The 25,020-nt window shown below is 50.1% G+C and overlaps 1 protein-coding gene across 4 annotated transcripts in view; it reads left to right on the top strand.

The window, feature by feature from the left end:
* The window catches only part of GPD2 (glycerol-3-phosphate dehydrogenase 2), a 143,201-nt gene that overhangs the window by 91,614 nt on the left and 26,567 nt on the right, over positions 1 to 25,020 (top strand). The window contains exons 17-18 of one of the 4 annotated variants that reach the window (XR_011324237.1): positions 13,905 to 14,122; positions 14,191 to 14,786. The exons of 2 other annotated variants lie outside the window; for them this stretch is intronic. Coding sequence is in view for 1 of the 2 variants with exons in the window: in XM_069780612.1 (XP_069636713.1) it covers positions 13,905 to 13,951 (47 nt within the window). In the remaining variant the exon portion in view is untranslated. Of the gene's footprint in view, positions 1 to 13,904; positions 14,123 to 14,190; positions 14,787 to 25,020 lie in introns of those variants that run through there. One more of the 4 variants, XM_069780612.1, reaches the window with a different exon arrangement.

Below are 25,020 nucleotides of genomic sequence, written 5' to 3'. Positions count from 1 at the left end.
TGGCTCCAGGCAGGGGATCACCTGCCCAAGGTCCCTGTCCCTCGCCGACAGAGAACAAGAAACCTCGTCTTTATTTACCAAACTGTTGCATTGTCTTTAACTTTCAAACAGCAGATATAAAACCTTTCACCCGTACAAACACAAGCAACAGCACCGACCGCCTCTCGTATCAGCGTGCTGCAGACGCGCCGCACAGCAGATTTATTTAACGACTGAATAGGTACGGGGGACAATGCGGGGAAAACAAAGGTCCCGGCCGCCCACCGGGACCTGCTCCTGGTGACGGCCCAGCCGGCGCGGCTGCTGCTGGTGCCCGGCACCCCGACCCAGCAAGGCAGCCCTTCGCCCCGGCTTGGGGATTGGGGGCAGCCGCGTGGTCTGGGGACAGCCTGGCTGCTGGGGGCGGCCGGGGGGGCTCCTGGCACCCCGTTTGGCTCGTCTCAGGCATTCTGTGCAGGGGTGTGTTTCCACTGCTGGTGTAACCCTCCTTGGCCTTCATTGTGCTGTACAAAGGCATCGCATTTCCATACTGTACTACCAGGGGACGTGTCCCGCTGTTTCCAAGTGACTTTTTGGTTGTGTTTTCCTGCTCACGCCAAGTAGGGATCCTCCTGGGCTTCCCCCTGTTTTTTCGCTCCTTCTGCTGCAGCAGGAGTGTGGAAGGAGGAGGCTCCACCGGAGCCACGGCTGCACGGGAAGGAGAGTAGGATCCCAACCCGTGCTAAATCACTGGGGTAACAGCAAAGAGGTGAAGGATTTTTTTTCCCTGAACAGCAGAGCATGCTGCAGGGAGTCAGGGCTGAGGTTTAAATCCCACAGGGACACACACAGACTTGCTTTTCTGTGTTTTCCAATGTCTGTTCGAAATCTGCAGCGGCTCAACTGGCTTGCTGAAATATCGGTGGCTGGAGGACATGGGAGGGGAAGGGGACGGGAGCACAGCTGAGATGTTAAACACACAGCGGCGGCCAGGAACTGGCCTGAGGACCAGCGAGTCCATGGGCCAGTATCGCAGTGCAGCAGTGTCGGGGTCAGGAGCAGCCCCACCGCGGAGGAGCAGGTTGAGTAAATCCAGGGAAACCGCTCGCCGCTGCCGCCGGCACGTGGGGCAGCGTGCGGGTCCAGCGACGGTCAGAGAAGACGGTTTGGTGACCCCCAGCCCCACGATCTGTCACACCGGGGCAAAGCAGCCGGCCAGAGGAGGACGGGCAGAAGGAGACGGTGGGTTGTCGTCTGAGCGGGTGCAGCTGCTCTTCAGGCTGATGGATGGCAGCAGTGAGAGTTACTGGATGTGATCCTCAGGCACTGCTCAAACTGAGGTTCAGCTGCACTGAACTCCATGGGAAGCTCCGCTCCCGCTGACTGTGCTTGCACCAGGCTGGGCCCAGGGCTCGCAGGAAAAACATACGAAACGTGCTGAAACCCAAGGGGTTTTATATCTCTCATACAAGTAATCATGCACCCACCAGTGAAATCGCGGTTCTGTACCAAGGAGGACTCCAGTAAAACATATTTCACTGTATGCGTTAGGCAAACCCAATTTGCACGTAAATTAGAAGCAGAGTAGTAACAACGCCTAAACCTGAGTGCGGGAGGCTCCTGTGTAAGCAGTTCAGGGCTGCAGCCTCAGTAACTCAGCTGAGCTATAGTCCCCCCCATCCCCACATCTGATATGCCAGCACCGCTGTCATTTCAGAGCGGTGCCGGAGCCGACGTGGCTGGCAATGCTTCTCACCACGGCGTTGTGTCGGGTGGCTTCCCCAGCTCCCACCACAGGCTGCGGTGATGCCTGGCCTCCCCTTTTCATGATTTACAGGGGAAATCCAGGTTACAGGAGAAATATGTAGGGTATGGAAATAGCCAGCAGTGTCCAGCCGTGAACACAAAACTTTGCAGGTGGCTTCCTTGTAACCTGGCATGAGGCCTTGTTAGGGGAACGATGCAGAAATGAGCTGCTTTTGGAGCGGCCATTGGCACACACGCTGTTTGCATGTGGTGGTTTTGGTTTAGGTGGTTTTGTTGCTGCCACTAATATGCTGATGACGTGCCACTGCTGCTTGTAATCTGTTCAGCGACAGACCCCGGCTGCACGGCTGCACACAGAAGCAAAAAGCTGCGACTTCAGCGGTGATTGCAATATTCTCCTCTGTGAATGATAGCTGGGTGGCACAGATTTAGATATCAAAAAGAATGGTGATAATCTTATTAATGGGGTTTTTCATCTGCTTTGAATCTTTACTTTGCAAAGGAAGAAATCTAGCAGGTGGCGGTCAGGTTTTGACTCTTACACTTATTTAATACTTGCACAGCATCCTTCAGGAAGAAAGGGGAAGAAAGCCCTCCAGATGTAGAAACAAGCCAGACAGGCATTATACTACGATTAAAAGGAACTGCTGAGAGTCGGCTTTTAACACATACACCTGATAGTTATCTTGAAGAGTTTAAGCTGTGTGGCTAAAGCCCCAAATGCGTCGCTGAGTTACTGAGCCACACTCCCATCTGGTTTTGCAGAGCAGAGGGCTGATGCTATAGGGTGCTCTCTGAGGGCTATCCCCATAGGGATGCTCTCTGGGGTGAGGGGTCCAGCGTCTCCCCCTTTCCTGCTCCAGAGGTGGGAAAACCGTGGGGAGACCCTTGTGGGGTGGCAGGGCTGTGTCAGCCCTGGCAAGGGTCCCCTGGTCTTTGTCTATGGGCATGTCCCCGAGTGAGGACATGACCTTCTGGCCAAGGGTGCAGGTTTTCTAGTTCAGGGGCTGAGCTGAAAACTGGCATAAAATCATTTATTTATCTTTGGGCCAGCATGAAAATTCCTGGATTTTTTTTCTCAGGGACAAAAACTCTGTTTCGGGTTGGCTGAATGGTCCTTTGAAAAGTACATCAATCCAACAGCTGAAATCTTTCTGGTTTATATTTTCTCCTTTTTCATATTTGCCCTGGGCTGAATTTGACAACTGGCTTGCAACTAATTTTGGCTGTTGGAAATTTTCCTTTTCATCCATGAATCTATCCTCCTGCAAAATTGCTTATTGTACTTGTCAGTCTCCCTTTTCAGTACAAATTTTCCTATCTTACTTGACCTGAGTTTGGAAAAGGATCCATCCCAGATCTAAATTTTTGGTCCTTCATTTAGGTAAAAGAAGCAGGGCATAGTTTCCCAGGGCGGCCTCTGCATGCGAGCCTGCCTGCGAGCTGGGGCTGAGGCTCTGCCTTTGGCTCGGGAGGCAGCAGACAGGCTAAATGAATCCAGTGAATAGGAAAATAATGGAGTGATCCAGGATTTATAGCACATCGTAGAAACCTCCCAGTAAATTCTGAGGTCCTCTTTGCGTCAAGGATGAAGCGTTTCAAGGAATCTGACCTGGAAATTGTTTTCTTAAAAATCTGCTGGTTTTTTAAATAATCAAATTTCTTCTTTTTTAATTATGCAAATTAAAGTTACCAAGGAACAATTGCTTGATTAGACCAGTTGGTACTGACCTAATAAATTATTTTGAATATTTTTTACAGGAAATTGATTTAATTGAAGCTTTTGTTAGTCACTGCGAATGCGGTCGGTTCATGCCACAGCACCCAGGAATTTATAAATGGGCTCAGAATGTTGTTCAGGCACCAGAAAATAAACCTCCGAGCTATTTACTACCTCTATGATATATAAAGTTTGCAGTTTTGATTTTGTGTGATTATGTTCAGCAATGGTGACCTTTAGAGGCAACAATATTGAAGTGTAATGAGGAGATGTTTGATCACTGGTATACAATGAGGAGTTGGCGTGACTTCTCCATTCCTTCCTGGAATCTGTGAAATCCAGCTGACAGGCTTTAACCTTTAGACTGCTGAAGGTTTAAAATGTATAGGGATTTAGCCTGTTTATACACCATGTTAGGTATATGAGATTTTATATCATCTCTTCTATCACTCCATGCGGGGATATTGTATGTTTAATAACAGCGACCACTGGCCAATATTGTGCCGTGCAGCGAGCTTTCGCCTGCGTGCCATCGCCGGGAGGTCTGCCGTCGGCCGCCCACCCCTGCCCACCCCTCGCCCGGCCATGCCAGCGGGGCTCCGCCAGCATCCCCGCATCCTCACCGCAGGGCTGCCGGACCCCGCCGATGAATTCGCTCTCCAGCAGCCCAGGCATCTGCCCTGGCTGCCTTTCCCTGCAATATCGCCTTCATTCGGTGTGTGCAACCACGTGTCTGCCCGGACCCGTGCGTCACACGGCGAGGTGGTAGGCAGCGCTTTCTATGAATTGTAAATTCTCTCTCTCAGCAAGATTTAAAAGTAAATAGACATTATTCAGGTTGCTGTTTTGGCAGGAGGTGTGAGATTACAGGCTGTGATTCCAAACACTTCACATGGAGAATAGACTGGAATACAAAGTACTTACAGGTCGTGAGATTATCTATTTGCTAATTATTCATTAAGACATATTTTATATATATACATAATGTGTGTTTGTATACATGTACACACGCACAGGCATTTACCTATAAATATATGTATATGTAAATGTGCATTTATATATATAAATGTACACATACGTATATATGTCTGCGCATCTCAGAGTGTAAGAAACCCTAAAGAGTGCCGTGCAAGATGGCAATGCATTCCCCCCCCCAGAAGCAGCCGGGCGTTCAGAGGTGCAGGGAGGGGATTTCCTGCAAACGGTGTATCACTCTGCTAAATTCGTAAAGCAAACGACCAAGAGCTGAGGGAGCCGGCAGCCTGCAAGGCCGTGCCGTTTGGTTAACGGCATGTCATGCTGCAGCCGAGGAGGGCTAGCTGGTGCCTGAAGAGCAGGCAGGCAGATGCTGGCTCCAAAACCACCCCAAAAGCGCTGTCGTGAGCATAAGGGAGGTGCTGGTGCTGGCGAGGGTAACTTGTGGCAGAGCATTGGGAAAATTAATTAATTACGGACCTCTCTTTTTGGACCTTTCCCCCACTGAGGTTTAATTTGCCTTTTTTAATGCCTTCCTTCAGCCAGCCCTGGAGAAATGGATCTTCAGAGGCCGTTCCCAGCCACGTGCTATGAATACCGTGTATGACAACAGCTATGGCAGAACCCAAGCCAGTGGTGTGTGTCTCCCCTGTGCAGGTAGCATCGCTGCCCTGGTGGGAGCTGGCCCGCCTGCCTTGCCATTTCATCAGAAACCGAAGCCCTGCCTTGGCTCTGCCCGTGTTCCCCGGTCTCTCGTCCCCACACGGGAGCCATCTGCCCATCCCTGCGTCCCCCCCGTGCTCCTGGGGGCTCTGCCGCCCGTCCCACCGTGCCTGCTGCTCACCCCCTGCCTTAGCAGCCCCCCGCAGCCAAGGCTTTTAACTTTTCAAAAGTTAAATTGAGGGCAATACGTTCCCTTCATTAAGCAGTTTTTTTCTTGGAGGAAAGTTAGAAGCCAGTGTAACGGCACACAAGGGGACTCTCAGCTGGAGAGTGACGGCTTTTGTTCGTCTAGCGAGAGGTCCATTAAATGGGAGATGTGATGCCATTAACTACCTGTTTTTGACAACGTTACAGCTGTGAAATAAGTGTGGACAATCCTTCAGTCCTTGCCTCGCTGGGAGTTTTGTGGTGCATACCCCTCTTTGCAATATTTTAGAGGTTTTTGCTGCTCTGCCTTCGGAGGCGTCTCAGGGCCAGAGTGAGGAGCAGCGGGGACGGGCAGCGGGGACAGGCCATTGGCCCCGCAGCAGAGCGGGGCACCCTGTAACACTGGGTACGCACCGGCCGCTTTGAATTCATCACTTTGCAACAGCAATTGGCCACCAGTTTTTTCCCCGGGGGGCGATGCAGGGAGCACATTTTCAGTTCAGTTTACAGGTGCGGGTGCTGGTGGAGGGAGAGAGAGAGAATTTGCAGCTGATTTCTCCAGATGTAACAGAGCAAACATTAACAGGAGCAGAGCTGTTAGCAAAAAATGGCGTTTTTTTCCCTAGGCTCTAAGTTTCTGGCGCTTCCTGGGAGGATGCACAGGCTCCTGCAGACAAATGTCAGGGTGCCTCAGGGTGGTTATTCTGACCCAGGAGAGTGGGGAGAAACCCCGGGGGTACTGCCCTCTCCCACCCAGGACGGCCGCAGTGGCCAGCCTGAGCCCGTCCCGCGGCTCCGCTCATGCTCCCAGCAAATCCCGCGCATCCCTCCAGGCGAAGAAGAGCCCCAGGATGTAGGACCAGTCTCCTCTCCACTGAGGAGGAGTTGTCCCTCCTCCCACCAACTTGCGCTGATGCTCCTCATCCTGTAAGAGGGATCACAAAAAAGTTCTTCACTACGGTTCTTTCCTTTTAGGCTTTGACTAAATAGTGGTCCTAAATGACACCGCGCAAACCAATGAAAGTAGGGACCCATTATTTAAGGGGCTGAAGGCAGCGTCTGCTGCTCTTGGAGCGGCAGGAGAGCCCAGCGTCAATGCCAGTGCCGAAGAGTCGTCCCTCTCCAGAGCAGGGAAAACGTGCAGCCACCGACACGGCCCCTGGGCTGCTTGTCCAGCAGAGACGTGGCAGACGAGTAAGCAAGACGTGCTAGAAATCCAGGCTGCCAGCCGATCCCGTTCGGGGCATCCTTCGTACAAGTTCTATGTCAAGGTTTGTGAAGCATCTGACAAAACCGCTGGCGGAGGTTGCAAACACACCATCGGCCAAGGCAGCCCCCTGTGCTGGGCAGTCGCGGTGCCAGGCACTTCTTGGTGGTCGAGGCTCCTCGGCCGATGGTCTTGCCAGGCTGGCGCCTCGGCCACCACCAGCTGGGTGCGATGCTCCTCCTTGGGCAGCTGCTGGAGCCGGGCAGTGGTGCGGGCAGCGCAGGCAGTGCAGGCAGGCAGGGGCTGGCAGCCCCGCTCCCCTCGGCGGGAACACCAGCCCGGCTCATTTCTAACGATCGTCCGTAATAACTTGTGAGAGAGTTTGGCTAATGAAACAAAGCGAAGAGAAACGCAGCTCCAAAAAGTCTGCCCAGGACAGAAAATGTCTTAAAAAGCTACAGTATTTAGAGGCTTAATTAGTATATTGGGTCATTATGACACCCAGCTCGTTTCATTACCCTCCTAATGCATTATTAGTTGGCAGTTAAATACTGTCTGCTGGGACCGGCGCGTTTTCCTCTTGTCTTGCTGGTCGTAGTGCCAGCTCTGGCCGACAGCTTACCTGTAGCGAGGAAGCAATGGAGGCCCAATTAGAAAGCTTTCAGCCCAACACCCATGGAAAAGCCAAAAGCTGATAAAGGTCAGCGTGAAATTTGAATGACAGGGCTAAAGTCTTTTACTCATAATTTTGTGTTTGCAATAGAATTCAGAGCAATTCACAGCCTTAAAGGCCTTAAGTGAGAACAGCAATTAATTGTAATGAATAATCTGACAAATCTGGTTGACATATGGCTGCTAATGCCCTCCTTTCTAGTGGGAGCAGTGGAGGGATTAGATTAACTCAAATGAAATCTGGGACCGCCATGCCATCTGCATGTTCAGTGAGGAGCGGTACACGTTAAATGGTGAGTGGGTAGATATCTGTCTTGTACTCATCCCTCCCTGAGCCCTCGGCAGATATGGGAATAGCGGTTTTATTATTGCACCAGCTGCCTGTCAATCCAATAATACCGGAAAGTCATATAGTACAACCAAGAAAGCTAATATAGCAAAAAGCTGTTAAAAATTAACCAGACAAAATTAACATAAATTGATATATTCCTCTGTTTATACAGTGTGTATTTCTAGTTTGGTTGCCCCGCTGAACATACCGAATGGTTGTGTTGCCTTCCCCGCGTTGACAAGCAGTGCCCGTAACAGGGGCACTTGTCCGGGACTTGCCCCGTGTGCCTCGGAGGACAGACCCCGGGGTGGAGGGGATGGGTCCCGCCGAGGGCACCCTGCGTGGGACAGAGGGTGCCAGCACTGGTCCATGCTCTCCCCAGCTCAGCCCAGCATCAGCCCTGTGTTGGGGTGGGGGTGTTGGGAGGAGAGCATCCCCGGCTTGGCTGGAGGGAGATGCTGGGAAGCCGGCTCGCGTGGTGGTGGGGACTCCGGGGGCTGGGGAATGCGCTTCCGACATTTCCAACATCGGCTTTTTTCTGGACATGGACTTACTTGGGTTTTCTCATTCGCTTCTTCAAGACAGACCCCAGTTCAGGATAGCGTTTCCCATTTCCAGAGCAAGGACAGTCATAGCCATAGGCACAACAGGTTTTCTCCTCTCACGGTGTTAAATCACCACTATCTCCAAGTTTCCACTGTGCTGCTGGGGGTTGAAGCCAAGCGGCAATCCTGCCTCCTGGTTATCCGGGCAGAGCCTGCGCAGACCGAGCCCTTCTGCCTCCAGAGAGAGGTGTCTCAGCTGAGCCAGGTGGCTTTTGTGCACTATTCTCTCCAAATTACAAATAACAGCCAAGAACAGATTAAAAAAGTCTAAAGAAAATAGGGGTGAAGAGCAAGATTGCTCTCCACAGCCTACCTCACCGGGTTTTCCTGGGAAGAAGCCTTGTCTAAATGATAGCTGACCTCAAGGAGCATAAACCTGTCTCATTAGGAATCAGCTGCACGTACCAAATGTCACCTTAATTTTGATAGAGGAAGTTATAGGCCAGGCAGAACTCTGTCATCAGCCAGCAAAAAGATAATGTGTTTGAAGTGATGCACAGGTTTTAGTGTATCGAATGGCCATTGAAAAATGGCACCTAAGCCAAGTCTGCCTCCAAAAGCCTTTCCACTCAGTCTCTTGGTAGAAAATGAGAACTCGCTGCTCAAATCCATGAGCTGGCATTTTTCTGATGTCAGACACTCAAGGTATTTGGGAAGTGCATGAAAGTTTTTTTTATCCTTTTTTTTTTTAATGTCACCTTGGGTCCTGCAGTGTCTCCTGAAGATGTGTTTGAGTCGTGCTCCACAGCAGACTGTGGGGTTCAAAGCAGAGTTCCCAACTTCTTTCCCCTGGGAAGTGTTTAGGGAGCAGAGCCATTATACACCACCACCCCCACCACCCCCCCCCAGCCACTCTCTGCCCCATACATTAAAAAAAGGGGAAAGTAGAATATTTTGAATGTCACACAGAGCGCTGTGCCATCCTGCCCGGTGGCAGTGTTGTAGCCACTGGGAACACAGCTAGATCCTTTCACTGGGCTGGGAAGACGTTTGGTGTTATGAAACCGAGCAGCAGCCAAGGAAACGTTCATTTGGTCAATACAGACCCAGCTGAGTTAGCATCCTTCCCAGCTCTCCCGCGCTCCGCCCCCAAACTTCATCATCTCTTGCAGGAATTTGAAAATCTCTCAAACCTGACTCAGGAAAACAGACTGAACTAAACTGAACTAATTTTTAGTTTGTTTAAAAATGTTTTAAAACTGCCAGTTCCTGCTTTGTAGCCAGACTTTGGAGGCGAGGAGGTCTAGGGAGGGACGGGGCATTCCCAAGCTGAAGTGCCTCTGCAGCCTGGATGTAACACACGGTCACCTCTCCTCCCTGCGGGGTTACGGCACGGTCTCAGGACCCACCATGCACACCCTGTTCTTCTGTTTTAATAACCATCACCTGGCTTAAAAATTATGCTTAAACTTAAAAATGCAAACAATACTACTACTTCTAAATTTATCCAGTTAATGAAGTCACTAGATAAATTTAGCACATTCTTTTTTGTTATTAATTGCCAACAGTGAAAAGGGCTAAATTCAGAATAACTCTCTGTTTCAAAGACCTAATTGCCAAGGACCTAGCCTTAATATTAACTAGGATAATTATTATGCAAAGCATACCCACCCAGAATGTTTGCATAGCTATCACAAGCGCTTTCATAAATGATGCTTTAATTAGTCTTAATTAGAATTTGTTTAAGTCAGCAGGGAATGCAGAGCCCGTGAAATGATGTATGTAATAAGCATCAGGCTCACTTTTTACTTGGGGAATAGAGCTGACAAAATCACATCACGTTAAATTGATTCAGTCAGAATTAAAATTCTTATGGTATTAATTAAATGGGGGATCTCATTAGCAGGCTGCAGGGTGACAGAGTGACTCTTTGGCGACCAGATGTGAAGAAGCAGCACCGAACAAGAGCACCATTAGACCAAAAAGTCGTCCTATCTGAGGCGCCGGAGCAGCGGCGCGGGGCTTGATGCAAAGCGCTACAACCCCGGCAGTAAGATACCAGCAATTTAGAGCGCTTTTCAGCTAATTTGGCTCCTTTCAGCCAACGCAGCTCCATACAGCAAGGATTCTTGGGGTTTTGCGGGGTGGCGGCGGCTGCGGGAGCCCGTCCTGCCGCCGGGGTCCCCAGGCACCCTCGAGTGCTGCCCGTGCCGGGGCTCAGCCAAAGCCTCCGGATACCCCCGCGCCCGAGGGCAGGGAGAGCCCCGGCATTTGCCGTATCCACCCCTGCACCCTCTGTCTAGGCATTCCCGGTGCCTGTGGTGATTCTTACATACTCTGCAAACCACTCGTAGCAGCCGGAGCACTTTTTCCTATTTATAAGCCAGATCTGACTTTGCAAGGCGCGTCAAGGATAGATGATGTTTACCTCCAATTAGCATACGTTTTGTGAATGACAAGGGGCACACGCTGCTGCTGCATATGCTTTTGTCACTGGTAACCACTCGCTGGTTTTATTTCTCTATCCTAAATTTCAATATTTAAAAAATAAGCCTGCTCCTTGCCTGTGACTGAAAGGTGAAACCTCAGCCCCGTGTCAGGGTGATGCACCAGTGCTCCCGAGGGAAACCCGGGTGTCCTCTTCCCCTATGCCCAGCGGGGCACCAGGACCCCCAGCGATGTGTGACGGGATGCGATGGGGCTGGGACAGGACCCCTGTAAAACACCCAGCACCCGCCAGCCAGCGCTGGAGTCATCAGTAGACCCTCAGCCTCAGTGGAAAGCAGGCTTTGGTGTTTCATGCCCCCATTTAGTTTCAAAATCAGCACTGCGTGCTCCCCGGCGCAGCCAAGCGCTTCCCTCTTCTGCTTAAAATCAAGAATAAGGTAATCACGGTGACATGACGTCTCTGAATGTGACATGAACGGCAAAAAGAAAAAAAACTGTAATGTTTACAAAAGGCATTTTCTTGGTCGAACGAGTGGGCCCCTGGCATTTTTCTGCACTGAACCCAAGTCTGGCCGGGAGGCAGCGGGACAGCACAGGTCCTCTACCGCAGCGTTTGACAGGGGATGCTCTCAGCTGCTGGTTGCTGTCCTGGCCAAAAGGAAATCAGATCAAAACTCTCCTCAGAACTGTACTCACAGAGCCGTCGGGCCCAGGGAACAGCAGGCGTTTCTATTTCTGAGGACAGCCAGAAGTTTGTAAATCACTGGGAGATGTTAAGCATCTCCCTTGGGGCTGTCACTCAGCTCGCAGGACCCCAAACGCAGTCGCTCCTGGGGCAACGGAGCCCGGCTGCAGCAAATGCCTGGCTTTTTGCTAGTGGTCTTGTGGGTGCGTGTCTGTGGAAGAGCAGGAAACCTTCTCTCTAGGTGGGAGTTGCTCCGTTGTGGTTAGGGAAGGAACCGCTGTGCCCCACGGGGCTCCCGCACTGGAGAGGGCTGGCGAGGTCCCTCGGTTACACATCATCTCCATTGCCCTGCTGATGGAGAGCCGGGCAGAGCCCGCCGGGGTTGGGAGGGCTGGAGGCAGGGCTGAGGCTGTGCAGCTCATCAAACCAAACCCACTCCTTCACTCGGCACTGCAGAAACCCATCAGGTTCACTTCAGTACACTGAAATACCATTTCAATGGGTGCAGGCCTTTGCTGAAAGATGCTGGCCTTGGGAATTTTTCTAATGGCATTATTTTAGGAGCATAAGGGTATGTAGTCTAAACTATTTTTAAAAAAATCAAACCAACCACAGAAAGCAAGACACCCCAAACAGAACAAGTTTTCAAAATCAGCTCTGTTTTCAGCTTTTCCGTGACCATTCTGTTCATGAATCACAACTAACTGAAAGAGCTTTGAGGTTGGTTTGTCTACAAACAAAGAAGAAAAAAAAGGGAGAGAGTGTTTTTGTATACATATATATACCTGTATTTAAAATGTATTTCAGCTGTATTTAGGACAAACCCCACTCCAGACCCAACTCCGTAGTCCCGTGGGTGGATGCCCGCAATCTCAGACACTGGTAGCATCAAGACTCGGGTGGGCAGTGCCCTGCTCCAGCCGTGGGAAGCCGTTTTCCATGGCAGACCACCACGGGCCAACGGAGTTCCGTCTGCAGCAAATGCGGCTGTTGTTAGAAATGCCCCAATCCCGAGGTTTTTGCAGGAGCGTCCCAGTACAATATGAGGCTCGGCAGCTCTGCACACACGGTGGGCTGGGGCAGAGGCAGCTCTCCCTGCACCACCACTTACAGCCAGCTGTCCAAATTCCCACTCCTGTACACATATGTAGATATACTTTCTTTTCTTAAAAAAAAAAAATTCTAAAATTTGGAACATAAAAATCCCAGAGATGTTTTTCTCTCTGTACATGCCTCAGGCACGTGCATAACGGGGCTTCCTAAGCCTTGCCTTGGTCATTATTTAAAGTTTCTGGCACCCCAGCTCGTGGGACCCATCCTGGCCCTGGACCTGTGGCCCCGGCTGTGGGCTGCTGAACCAGAGCCGGTGCTGCCTGCAGCCGCCTGCGCCTGTGGCACAAAACCTGCCGGGTGCGGAGAGGCTGTTATTGTAATACCCCAACCTGCGTGCCCGGGGAGCAAAAATCCTCCAGGCTAATTAGTCAGACTAACCTCTCATTCCCAAACCTACCGCCTGGAAATGCTTGGGACTTTACCAGCTTACGTCTCATCAGTATTCGGCTTCCCTGCCAAAGCGCGAGAGGGGGGGAGAAAAGATAACCATAAGGACAAGAGATAAAAAGGAACTCAATAGGAAACAAAAATAAACACTCCTGTGTCTGCGCTGTGGACCTCTCCTGCCATTTAGATAACCTCTGCACTGGGCCAAATCTCCTCCCCGCTGCCCCCCGAGGCTGGCAGTGGGGGGCTCCGGGAACACGGCTATGCCCCCCCCGGTCCTCGTCACGCTGAGGGTCTCCGCCGCCACCGCCGGCATCTGCGCTGGTGAGTGGGACCCTCGCGCCAGCGCTGCCCGCGGCTCCCCAGCTCCGCGGGAGCGAGCGGATGGAGGGACAGGGATGTTTTCTGTACGGACGGACAGGAGCTGTCTTCTCGCAAAGCCGAGATGCGGGGATGAGTGCATCCCCTTGAGCGTAACGGCAGCTCCCGGGATTCCCAAAGTTTGAATCCAAGAGGCATCAGCCAGCATCGAAACCTGGCAGGCAGGCAGGGCTGCCTTGTCCCGGTCCCAGTCCCGGTCCCCATCCAGCCTTGTCCACCAGGACCGGACCGTGGGAAACCAGCGTACGGCCCCAGCGTGCATGCCGGGCAGCGTGAGGCTCGCGCATGTGGGTGGACGGGACGATCTCGTCCCTGCGCCACGGGCGACGCCGCCGGCACAGGGGGGCCGTGGGGTGCGATGCCGGCACGCAGTGCATGGTGGTGTGAGCACCGTGACGAGGAGCACCCCACCCCACTCCAAGGACGGCCTCTAGCTTGCGTGGGTATGGCTGTTCTGGCTTTGCCGATCGTAAGCGGTGCTTTTTTTGTCTCAGCAGATATTTTAGGACTTAGTTGAAATCAAATGCAGGTTTTTTTAATCTAGTCTAAACCTACTAAAACATTCACTATTCTTACTGCCTAATACATTTATTCATGGCCTACATATATTCTCCACTATAACTAACCTCTTTTTTCATGTCTTCATTTTTAATAATATTGCTTATGTGAAAATTGCTGGATAAATTATTCAATTCTCTCTATAATCTAGTATATCTGCAGTAAAACTGCTAACCTGGCTCTGTCAATACATTCATAATAATTTAGGTTATTTGTCTGTGTTCCTCTCCCCCCTCTCCTCCACCCCGCCTTGGGCTGGGGCTCAGCCCCTTTGCGGAGCGGTACCACAGAGAAGTATTTTGCTCTTACGTGACGAAGAGAAGCTGCCACGTCGATGCACAAGTCAATACGCATTTCACATGAAATTTCATTCATGTGTGTAACTCTGGGGTGAGTACGGGTAACTAATTACTCCCACAATCACCAGTCAGCAAAGCTTGACCACCTGCCGCAAAAATACCTATTTTAGGGGATACCAGCAAGGGTTTCAGGTGAAGCGCCGAGGCGGGGGTGTCAGTGCAGGCAGAGCTGCCTGCAGGTGATCGCCCTGAGGGGGGAGCTCCGCGGCGGGGTGGGAGCCCCAGGGCAGTGCACCCCTGTAACGCCTCCCCCGGCCAGCCCGCGGGGGGATGCCCTGAGAGCGGGGAGGAAAGCGGGCTCACGCTGGAAATCGTTATCGGGGGAAAAAGCATCTCTCCCGTGGTGTGTGCAGGACACCCTGCCAGGTGGAAAGGGGCATGCCCGTGTGCTAGAGCAGTGAAAATGGGACCACGGAGGGAAGGGCTGATTTGGGCTGAGATATTAAAATATTTGCAGTGGATTTACAATGCGTGCGGCCTTCTCTCCTTATGCATGGCGCAAATTAAAAATGAGACCAAGTGCTCCATCCCCCTTCCCCAGGGCTGGATGCGGCCCCGTGGCTGATGCAAGGGTCTGCCTTTGTCGTGCCCAGAAGCCCGCTTCACCTCTTTCTCAGCATCCTCCATCATTTAAAGATGTCGAACTATAGCAATAGAGCCATTGAAATAAAAAAGGGCAAATAAAATGCTGAGAGTCAGTTTGATCTAACTCAACCTTTTCAAATGACTACACTAATTTTCGACATGTGAATTTAACTGTGTGTTTGCCCCCCTATAAACAGGACGAATAAACACTATATCATTTTTACACTTGAACTGTATTATGATTTTAATGCAGGCTCAGGTGAGATGAGGTCAGAGGATACAATTAAATGGATCTGGTACCATCTGGAGATTAGGGTCTCTTTAACCATGCTTGGGTGATTTATCCATCAGCAACTCATGTAGTGCTTCATAAAAACTGGTATCTGTTTAAAAAAAGATATTAAAATACAGCATATTTTTAAAATTAGAGACTAAAATATTGTGTAGTTGCAGGCAAGCAGTTTATTTTTTAACCACTGAAACAGAAATTCCTGTATTGGAATAAATCTACTGATACGAATTTACTGTATTTACTGGTATTTATACAGGGCTGCTTTGTGCAGGGCAAAAGAAAAACAACAACCAAATCCCAAGCCCTTTTAAGTGAATGCCTAATGAGGCAGGCTTTAAAGGGTTCAAAATTGCCCAAGTGGAAGACGATTACCTGCCTTCCTAAGGGGGAGCCTGCCCGCCTCGGCATCCCCACTTTTCGCTCCATGGTAGCCTTCAGAAGAGGCTGTGCCAGGAGAGCAGCTTTATTACGGCAAACAAAAGTTGGGAGCCTTCCACTACCTCTTATTGCAAGGCTGCAAGTAATAGTCTATGGCATTAGCCAGAATTTATTTTGTAATAAAACAAAACGGGTGTAAAATCAAATATTTAACTGTCAACTTTCAGAGCAAATGAGTAGCTAAAACTCAGTTTAATAATTGATCCATCAATGTGCAGATCAAAAGCTAAGGCCAAAATTAAACAATTATTTTTCTGAAATTATATTTTATTAAAAATTTCCTGAAAGAAAAACAATTCAGCCATTCTTCTGGACAGTAATTTATACAGTTTAGTGATCTTGCTGTCAATAATATACAAATAGCACTAATATATTACTATAATGCTTCATTTTCATTAAGACATCTGCCAAGTTCTCAAAAACCTTTTCCATTTGGGACTTGACTTATAATTGCATAATCCCTTGGGGGAGTTTCAATATTATTTTAATCAATTTTAACCACAATACACAATATGGATGATTACATTGCAATGTCATTTCCGAAGTTACTTTCCCCCATTACTCATTTGCAAGGGGAGAGAACACTGGAAATGTTTGTGAAAGATATTCCGGTAGGGAAACAAATGACAGAAAGGCAGAATGAATTTCTCCACCTTTCAGAAGAACAACAAGGCGAATAAATATGAATTTACATGAACTGAGGGTCTGCAGCGAGCATTGCCGGCATCCCCGGCTCTCACAAACAACTGTGGCGGCTGCTCTTTGCCGACCCCTCCTCCCCCTGCCCCTTCCCACCCGGCCAGGAGCACAGGTTATACCTGAACGAACTCGCGCTGATAAAACGCAGCAAATTCCTGTTCTTCCTCTCTTCTGGACCCGCACATCGCTGCAGCCCAGAAAGGCAGTATCACTGGGCTGTTGTCTTCTGGGTGGATCTGCAAAGTTTTTGCCACTGCAATCTTCATCTCCAGTGACACGATCTGAAAACCACATTTATTGGTGCCTGTTACCTCCTCCTGCCCCTAGCCCCGTGTTTTCCTAGGTCCTCCAGATACCGAACTTGCAAATGACCCACTCCTCCTTTCTGCTCTGATCGAAGGTCACAGAGAAGGGACGGGGTCTCTCTCGCCTGTAGTAACGGATCCACCAATGAGCAGACCAACAGCTAAGGCCAAAATTAAATAGTCGCTTTTCTGAAATTGCATTTGATTAAAAGTTTCCTGAAAGCAGGGCAATTCAGCCACCGTTATGCCACCAGTACAGATTCGCAGCTGGGGAAACGTGCCCTGTAGGGCGAGGAGTGGGTCTGGAGAGGACCAGGGCTCCACAAGGCTCTGGGGTGGACGAGGGGTCCACGAGCCGCGGGGAGGTCAGACGACGGAGGCGAAGGCGCATCGAGGGAAACGTGTCGACAGCGTTTAACTCTGGGGTGGAAAAGGAGGGCAGGCGGTGGAGAGGGAGGGTGCTCCAGGTGTGCTGCTCCTGCACATATTTAACATGCCAGCTCCTGCACAGCCCAAACCCGCCTTCAGACATGACCTTGGCAATATTACAGTGGTAATATTTTCACAAGCATGACCTCCTCTGAATCTGGGTCTCCAATATATTCTGAGCAAACATGCTTTCCTCCCTGTCAGGCACACTGTAGATATCTTCTTTCTCCACCTGGTTTTTCCTGAATGAGCCTATTCCTTGGATATATGTCGGTCTTTCAGCTGAGGCATGTTACACACACACACGAGACGGATGGGGACCTGACAGCTGTGTTTTAATTGTTGCCACTAAGGTGGATGTAGTTTCTTTATAAATGTTGGCGTTAATCTCAGCGTAGATGTAATTTAATGTAGCACAGAGTAAGTAATTCCTCGTTACGAGGCTTTTTGCGTTTCCTCCTGTTCTTTGACGGCAGAGAGGCTGGTGACGCCATCGCTGGGAGGGAGGTCCCCCTTGCACAAAAGGATGAATTCAGTGTCTTCTCTATGTAAACAAAAAAACCCAACACCCTCTGAGCTGGTTTATTTATGCACTGAATTACTTCTGTAATGCTTTGCAATAAATAAAGAGTTTGCTATTGCAAAGACAGAGAGCATGGAAAAGTACAGGCAGAAACAGGCTCTCTTCCCCTGGCCCAGCAGAGAGCTGGTGGTTTGGGTCTTCTGTGTACCCCAGAGAGCTGCTCTATCCATTGTTGACACAATTGTCACTAATAGGGAAAAATATGAAATTTGAACAGGTCTTTAAAAATCACTTTAATGTGATCTTCTCCCTCCCCCCCTCAGTAATTACCCAAGGGCTCTTTGTTTTCACTAAATAATTCCCTGCCGTATTTAAAAAATACCAGAAGTGTTGTCTGTGGTATCAAATAAAAACTCAAAGACTCACGCAGTATAAATTTATCCACCACAACTGTCTGCCAAAAACCTCAAAAACTCTAAAAAGAAACATAACGGCAAAGTTATTAATGGACACCAGTGCAATCCACCACTTTGAAAGAACACTGGCTGGGTCATTAAGAGAAATCACTTTTAAAAATACAGACTGTTTGTAAAAGCTGCATTGCAGTCTGTAACCAGTAAAAAGTACACTTTTGTGCTCTTTATTTTAAAATAATAATATTACAGAGTGCTCTGCAGCCAAAGGGTGTTTCCTAGGTGAAAAAGAGATAGTCTGTATGAGTCAACATTGAATTCAGATGCTGTCTGTCACCGTGCAAGAAATACGTAGGAACACTTTTCCCATTTTCTATAAATCGACAAAAGACTCAGAGCAGTCTGAAAGTTTGTTTAGGCCAAAGCCATGGCGTGTCACATCGAGAGGTTCTGCCACAGCCTGGCTGGACAGGCTGCTGAAATGTATTAAAATGAGACCAAAAAGCAAGAATGAAGAATTGGTTCCTCCCGAGAGAAAGAGAGGGATCAGTTTTGTCTTCAGAACAGGTGGAAAAATGGGATTGAGAAGTTAAAGCAGTCCTAAACATACTCGTTTGAGGTTTTGCTGAGTGCTGTTGGTTTCAATAGCCTTTGGATGGGGTTTGAACTCATTTTAGGACTTCTCGCCTTTACCAGTACGGGGCAGGTCTCACCTTCTCCATCCTTTCTCCTCGGTGACTGACAGTGGGTTGGTGTTTTCAGTGTGTTAGCTGATTTAATGCCTCTTTTGTCCTGACATAAGCCCCAAATGCTGTATATCTCATTAAAACTAAACTCTTTTTAGTTGTTTTTAGGAAGTGGAATTCTTTAAGTAAGAATTTCCCCAGATGCGATGAGTACCTTCTTACTGAAAACAAAAACCCAAAATGAAGAGCTGTGAAATGTCTCTGCGATGGCACAGGTGGTCTGGTTCCATGAAATATTTTGTTTTCACAAAAGAGTTTCACTGATAAAATATTTCAGTTGGTTATGGCTTTTAAAAAGGAGGAGTTATGTCGAGAAATGGAATATTTCAGCCATGGCAAAGCGCTCTGGAGCTGCCCCATCCCTTGGGCACGGGCTCTGCAGGATAGCACGTGTTCCTGGTTCCTGAAGGTAGAGCAGGGCCCCAAATACACTGAAGAAAATTCCCTTTTTATGCATGCTTAGCAAGGTTTTGAGGCCAGCTCCCCTCTGAAGTGAAGCTTGTTAGGTGGGGATGTGCAGCTCAGGGTGCCCGTCCAAACTCCCACGCTCAGGCTCCCAGAGGTGCTCGACTTTCTCCGGATCAAAGCGTTAACAGCGCGAAAGGAGAAGTCTGAACTACTTAATAAAGATGGGAAAAGGCTGCTGTGGCCAGGCGTAACCACAGAGAAAAACCATTAAAAAGTCATTTCCACCAAATGGATGTTTTAAAAAAACATTTCTAAGCCCTACCTATAGCACTTTGCATAATTCCTCCCTGTTTATGAAAATGAAATCCCCGAGAAGTCTGTGTTCAAGCCCATATGGTGGCTGATGTGATATTTGGCATAATCGCTGAGGAAAATGTGGCACTGCTAATTTGCCTATCAGCCCCTGGGACGGGTCCCCTGGCAGCGCCGCTCCACACCGTGTGAGGCGAGCTCCACCTCGGCGCCGTGTGTAAGGGCAAGAGCAGCACCAGCCCCGGGCCGTGCCTGGGGAATTAACGACCGGGGGGAATTAACGGCCCCCGGCTGCACCTCCGGCCATCGGCTCCTGCAGCCAGCGATGTCCCGGGCATCCGCCCTTATGGAGATGTCGCTAAAAGGGTTAAAGAAGTTTTGACTGTTTTATGACATGAACGCTGTCAGCGGAATGCATTTTGAATCCCTGTTTAAAAGACATGTAATTGCCTCAGATTCTTTATATTATCATAACTCTTCAAAATTGATTGGTTTTAGGTTTATGGAAAAATATGCAAATGCACAGAGAACGACACACATTCCTCATTGTGGGTATAAAAGTAGTTCACAGAGAATCCATCTGATTGAGTTTGATTACTGAACAAAATCTAATTATTTTAGATACACGTCCAGGCTTTTCTGGAGAGGCATGCTGAAGAGAAGAAATATTTGGTATACGTGAGTGCTGTTTGCCCGCTCAGATTTGTTTATTCACATATATTTTGACAGTCCAGAATTTTAAATAATTGATACCAATGTTCCCTCTTCAGGGTAAAAGAAACCAATGTAATTGCAAAAGGACCGGTGCTGATGCACTCCTGTGTGCGTTTCTGCAGCGCACACGTACCTTCGAAGGTACACTGGTAGTGCCTTTGGGGTTAAATCATCTTTCGAACTCCTTTTTAGCAGCTTTTGTGCATGGTTTTGTACATGCACATGCATATTTTTGTACATCCCCATGCAAATTTCCGTGCCAAGGCATTTCCACCAGGTTCCCGGTAGCTGGGAGAAGCGGATGGGGATGCTGGGCTGGGCACAGGTACCATGGCCCGGGGCATCCCTCCGTCATCCTGCGCCCCAGCACCTGCGAGTGCTCAGCAGTGTACTGCACCTTGTTACTGATTTATCATACATGCTTAAACATTAATTCTGGAGAGGTAAGGAAATGATTGAGCCAACGTTTTGGCCCCTCCTGGGCCTTTGTCAAGGAGTATTTATAAGTCTTTTAAAACAGCTTTGAATAATTACTAAATCCCTCCCTCTCATAAACAATTATCATCCTTTCCCAATTATCTAGTCAATTATAATCTACAAAGTCTCCTGCATTAAATTAAACCGTATGTTCTTCACAGTCACTTCTAGTAGGAATCAGCAGTCTGCCTGGCCCTCCCCAGTACACAAACTTTTTCTCCCCCAAATCCTTCCTGAAAAACCTTCTCTCCTGCAGCGGCTGCAAGGACCTGCATTTACACACCAGGACCCTCACCCAGGAGGGTCGCGGTCCACCTGAGCTACACACAATCCAATTTCTGAGGCCACCAGCCACCTTTTTCTTCCTTCTTTCAATGGTATTGGTTGAATTGGGCACTGAATTTGGACATTTTTGCCACTTAATAAGACGGCGGGCTATCGGGCTCGGGGAGCATGGAGATGCCATTGTAGCTCTCAGTCTCTGATGAGACTTTAACAATTACAATTACTGAAGCATCGATGTTGTTCCAGCAAAACCCTCTGTCTGTATACGTGGGCCTTACTGAAGTTGCAGCTGAGGAAGGACAGGCTCTTTCCCAGCCACACCAACACAAACACTGGAGTGCAGTACGTTTCTTGGTCACTACCATTTCTATTTTCTTGGTAAGGGTGAAGAATTATCATCAACCCGAATCATTTCCCCTTAGCCCTTAAGAGGTTTTTCCCATGTAGTTAAGTGCCTCTTTTGGGTGCTGTCGGGAAAGCAGGGCTGCCCACCCTTTAAGGAAATTGGTGTGTAATAATTAGGTGTAGAGCCCCTCAAATATACCCTGTTATCAAATACAAAAGAATTACTTATGCATTCTGCTATGAGACCCATCATTAATTAGGAGTTTTACATATTAATTGCAACACAGAAAAAAACCCACAGTTTTTGTCTCTCTGTGAAACACTGAGTGATGCTGAGGTGTGCAGCTTGTGCTGCTCTGGGAAATAAAGGATGGAAAATTTCTAGACTTTTAAGCTCAGTTGCAAGAAAATGGACTGAGGTGAGGAAATACCCGGGCTCATTGCCCCACAAGCCGGTAAATCCTCCAGCAGCCCTGCTGAGCTATGCCTGCGGATGCCTGACGCTCTCCGGGGCCACCCCTTGAGCCTTTCGCAAGGCTCCGTTTCCCGACGTCTCGGCCCCGGCCCCATCCCGGCAGATGGGAGGTGGGTGCCATGGGAAGAGGCACATCTTCTCTACGTCCTGTGAAGTGGGACCACACCACACCAGTGCCGCCAGCAGAAGAGGATGGTGCCTCTGAAGGCTTGTCTTAGACACAGCCGATGCTATGTTTTCACGGACAAATGAGTGACGGCTCCTCTCCTGAGCATGCGTGTTCTCCGGCACTGCACTATCCCTGAGGTTCTCTCTCCAAGCAGGGTTTGCTCCTTGGCAGCAGGAACACAGCACCCATGGTGAGGGCGAGCAGCGGTCACCAACTCTAACAGCCTTTCCTGGCCAAACCGTGCCGCTCTGCGCTAGGGTCACCGGGGATGCCCTGTTTTGCTGGGAGCCAGTCAAAGCTCACACCGTAGATCACCCCTGTTCACCCACTCAGCGGCCGCGTGGACCTCTCCAGAGCAGTGGCCGGCAGCAGGTCGGAGGTGGCATACGTGGCTCAAATATTCTGCAGAAACAGAGGGGGTCCTCCCTGCTGGAACGGGCACACAGCTGGCACCCAGGAAGCCAAAGACTGCTTTTAATATCATTTTCTTCCAAAGGCGATTGCTGGGAAGACAGAACAAAACACCCGGTATGTCAATAAGGATTTGCACTGTATCATCTATGCCAAAAAACTAACTAACTCGATCTTCTCCACTTCAGTACAAGTTAGAATTTATATGCAACTCCCCACTTCAGGTGGGCAATCCAAAGAAATTAACCTCAGGAGAAAATTGCTTTTTTCTGGCTTAACACATAGCTTATTATCATGTCAGGCAGAAGAGACAGTGGGGAAAATGCAAAATCACAGACATGATACAATGGTGCATCCATATATTCACAGCTAAGGAACCACTTATTAGGAGAAAGGTTTAAATTCAGAAGAGCAGGGTTCATTCTTTATGGCAACAGACAGAGACTGACAGAGTCAATCCTAGGGGCTAATAAACTGAACCATGCTACAAAACTTCACCCCAAAATAGCAAGTCTAGTAGAGAAGATGTACTTACGCAGCCGATAGTAGTTGTGGACACAGGGCTGTTTTCTGCAAATATCCCAAAGCACTTTACAAACTGGGCAAAGATTTATGTCCGGGGGAAAATAAGAATCAGAGCGCAAGTGCAGTTCACCCGGCTGCACTAGTTGCATTTATTCAATCAATCAGGATATCTGTCAAGATAAGCTTGATCTCGTTGCTAACTGGGAGAATGCTAACTAGGAGTCAGGCTTGGGAAGGCTGCGGTGTGGGGGTCAGGCAGGACCAGGGGACACTGGGTCACCGGGGAGGATTTGTGATCCTAAGGTGGAAGGGGACGTGCTTTGTCTCCTGCAGCAGCAGGGGGTTTATCAAACACCCAGCGCCCTGGCAGGGTCCAGGTCAAGGTACAGTCCCTGACACCACGTTTTTGAGAGCAGTGGGGTACCAGCCATCCCCAGGCCCAGGCGGCTTTAGGAGCTGTTGCAGGATCTGGCTGGGCAATTTGGAGTGGGGGAGCTGGCAAGCGCACCAGCCAAAGGAGCAAAACCATTGCAAGGGCACGAGCCTGCGCCGGCTGCAGCTCCCCGTGCCGAGCGCGCTGCGCTTCGAGGCAGCCGTCACACCGGGGTGAGCTGCGCTTGCTTCTGGGTGGAACTGAGCCGTGTACCAGCTACCTGTCACGCGGCTGAATTTTGCTGAGTTTGACTTTCCCTGTTTTCTTTGGCTGTTTTGCTTTCCTTCCCTCTTTCTTTCCCCCCGCTCCTGCTCAGCTGCAGCACTCAGAAGTCACATAGGTCTGGCAGGACTGTGCTAGAAGCTGTGCGGATGGGAAGTAGAAGAGGATTTCTCCTCCAGCTACCCTACCTGAATTTCAACACTCCAACAGAAACAGTTTTTATTGTGCATGTTTGGGAAAGGCACAGGAAAGTTGGTATAAACCTATGCAATGCCGTTGGGTGGTACGGGGAGAGTCTCCTCCCGGTCTAATGCCGCATCCAGCATTTGTGATAGGAGAGGATTATTAGCTCTGCCCCGAAACATCGCATTGCAAGCGGGGTTCCTCTCGTTTGCCTTGCAAGAAAAACGTGTGCCATAATGCAGCTGCGTGATAATTGCCAATAAAGACAAACCCTTGCTAAAGCGGTACTCTCAGTGGGGGGGTGTATGTCAGCCTGGGCTCCTGGCCCTCTCCCTCGACGTGGTGGCCACTGCATCCGCATGGGTCAGCTCCCTCCTCGCCCGCCGTCCCCCAGCCCTGGCGGGGGCTGCCTGCAGACAGCCAGGGAGCGGGGACGGATCCTGGCTCTCTCACGGGCCATTGCAAAGGCAAGGACCACCGGGCAGGAGGGAGGGATGCTGCGGTGCCGCCCGCAGCGGTGGGACAAGCCAGGCTTTGGTACCCGCCAGCACCGCGCTGCCATGTGGATGTGGATGGAAATGTCCTTGTCTGAACCCAAACCTTGCCGGGCTCCTGCAGTCCGGACTGGGCAGTGATGCTGCCACCGGTCAGTGTTTACCCCCCTGCTCCTCCCCACCACTCCTGCCACCCGTGCCACTGGCGTGGGACGTGACCATCGGGGGGAAAGCGGGTTTTGCCCCTTCCCTGGGCAGCTGAGACAGAGCTTGAGGTTCTGCTGCCCACGGCGTGCCCCTGTCAGGGTTCTGCAGCTAGAGAGGCACTCAGGGCGGGATGCTCGAGCCAGAGGTGACTTTCCTGCTATGCAAGGGATGCCTGAAATTTTTCTTCAGGCTGAAGAATAATACAAAGTGGATGGGAAAGCTTGCCCTCCATGGATGGAGGTGTTGGGGGGGGGGGCTTGTTTATCCCCAACCCTGCTTTCAGGCTGGGCACTGGCTGCACAGCCCGGACCTCCTGCGATCCCTGCCGGGCACAGCCGCAGGTACACGGCTGTTTCTTCCCGGAGGCGGCTCCACAGCCAAGCGAACAGCTCACCAGAGGGAAGTTGTCACATTCACTGATTCATCAACTCTTCCTCCGGCGGCAGCGGTACCTGTGCCATCTGTGTTGAGCACTTACAGGGAAACCTCTCTGCAACTGCCATACAAATCAGGGGCACCGCCAAGGTCACGCTGAAGGGAATTTCGGGACACGGGGAAGATGTTCGGCGGTGCGGCGGTAAGCAATAACAGCATCCCTGCACGAGTCCTCCCGCATCCCCGGCTGCTCCGCCCCAGCCTCGAGCAGCCCAGGCCCCGCTGGGAAATGTGTATTATGCCTGGGTTAATTTACTGATTAATCTCTAGTCAGTGGTTTGTGCTTTCCCCAGATGGCCAATTAAAATTTACAACTGGCAGAGCAGTGCCCTGTTGGCAGGCTGCTGCGGGGCCGCGGCTGGAGGCAGCGACAGAAGGCACGGGCCCACTTCTGCCTTTTTTCCCTCTGCTGGCTTTAATCAGAGGGCAGAGCAGCCTCTGCCCCGCCGCCGGCACAGCCCCGGCATAGCCCCGGCACAGCCCGGGGCACGGCCGGGC

The sequence above is a fragment of the Haliaeetus albicilla genome, chromosome 4 (assembly GCF_947461875.1).
Source record: "Haliaeetus albicilla chromosome 4, bHalAlb1.1, whole genome shotgun sequence".
NCBI classification, from domain to species: Eukaryota; Metazoa; Chordata; class Aves; order Accipitriformes; family Accipitridae; genus Haliaeetus; species Haliaeetus albicilla.
This window is presented reverse-complemented; position numbering and strand designations above follow the sequence as displayed.